Genomic DNA, 686 nt, shown 5'->3' on the forward strand with positions numbered 1-686 from the left:
TAGTCATGAGAGTTATTTTTTATATGTGCAACTCATAACTCAGTGCAAGTGATGCATATGAACAAAGCATTGATCTAAAGTTTATGATTATGCACATTGGATTATATGTCTTATTTTGTTTATTTAATAGTAAATTTTAACCATAGATGAAGAACATTGGTGCACATAAAAACTAATTTTATTAATGATATGTTATTTTCCAATTATATTTTTGATATGTCCATAATATATATTATATAGACCATTCTTCTAATATATAAACGGGTATTTTTATTTTTTTTTATTTTTTTATTTTTTGCAGCGAGGAAGTCGTTGAAGCCGCGCTGTTGGATCAAGTTTGCTGGTTAGACGTGTCAGGAAAGTTCGACACAAAAGACCTGTCTCTAGGAATAACGTACGAGGTGATATTCGTGGTTAAGCTAGAAGATGAAGCTTATGGATGGGACTGGGCCCCGGTTAAGCTGAAGTTGGTCGTGCCTAGTGGTAGCGAGATACCTCAAGAGCAGAGTGTGAGCTTTGTGGAACACATTGGGAAGCAATGGTTAGATATTTCGGCCGGTGAGTTCATTATGTCTAAGGAGAGCGTAGGAGAGATCAGCTTCTCACTGTATGAACACGAAGCCAATATGTGGAGGTCAGGGCTTATGGTCAAAGGCGTTGTAATTCGTTTTAAACACCAACTTTAA

The 686-nt window shown here is 36.2% G+C and overlaps 1 protein-coding gene across 1 annotated transcript in view; it reads left to right on the forward strand.

Moving 5' to 3' along the window:
- LOC104728564 (uncharacterized protein PHLOEM PROTEIN 2-LIKE A4-like) overlaps positions 1-686 on the forward strand; it is a 5,551-nt gene extending 4,865 nt beyond the window's left edge. Inside the window, exon 2 of the mRNA XM_010447522.1 lies at positions 302-686. Coding sequence (XP_010445824.1) covers positions 302-686 — 385 coding nt within the window. The remainder of the gene's footprint in view (positions 1-301) is intronic.

The sequence above is a fragment of the Camelina sativa genome, chromosome 11 (assembly GCF_000633955.1).
Source record: "Camelina sativa cultivar DH55 chromosome 11, Cs, whole genome shotgun sequence".
NCBI classification, from domain to species: domain Eukaryota; kingdom Viridiplantae; phylum Streptophyta; class Magnoliopsida; order Brassicales; family Brassicaceae; genus Camelina; species Camelina sativa.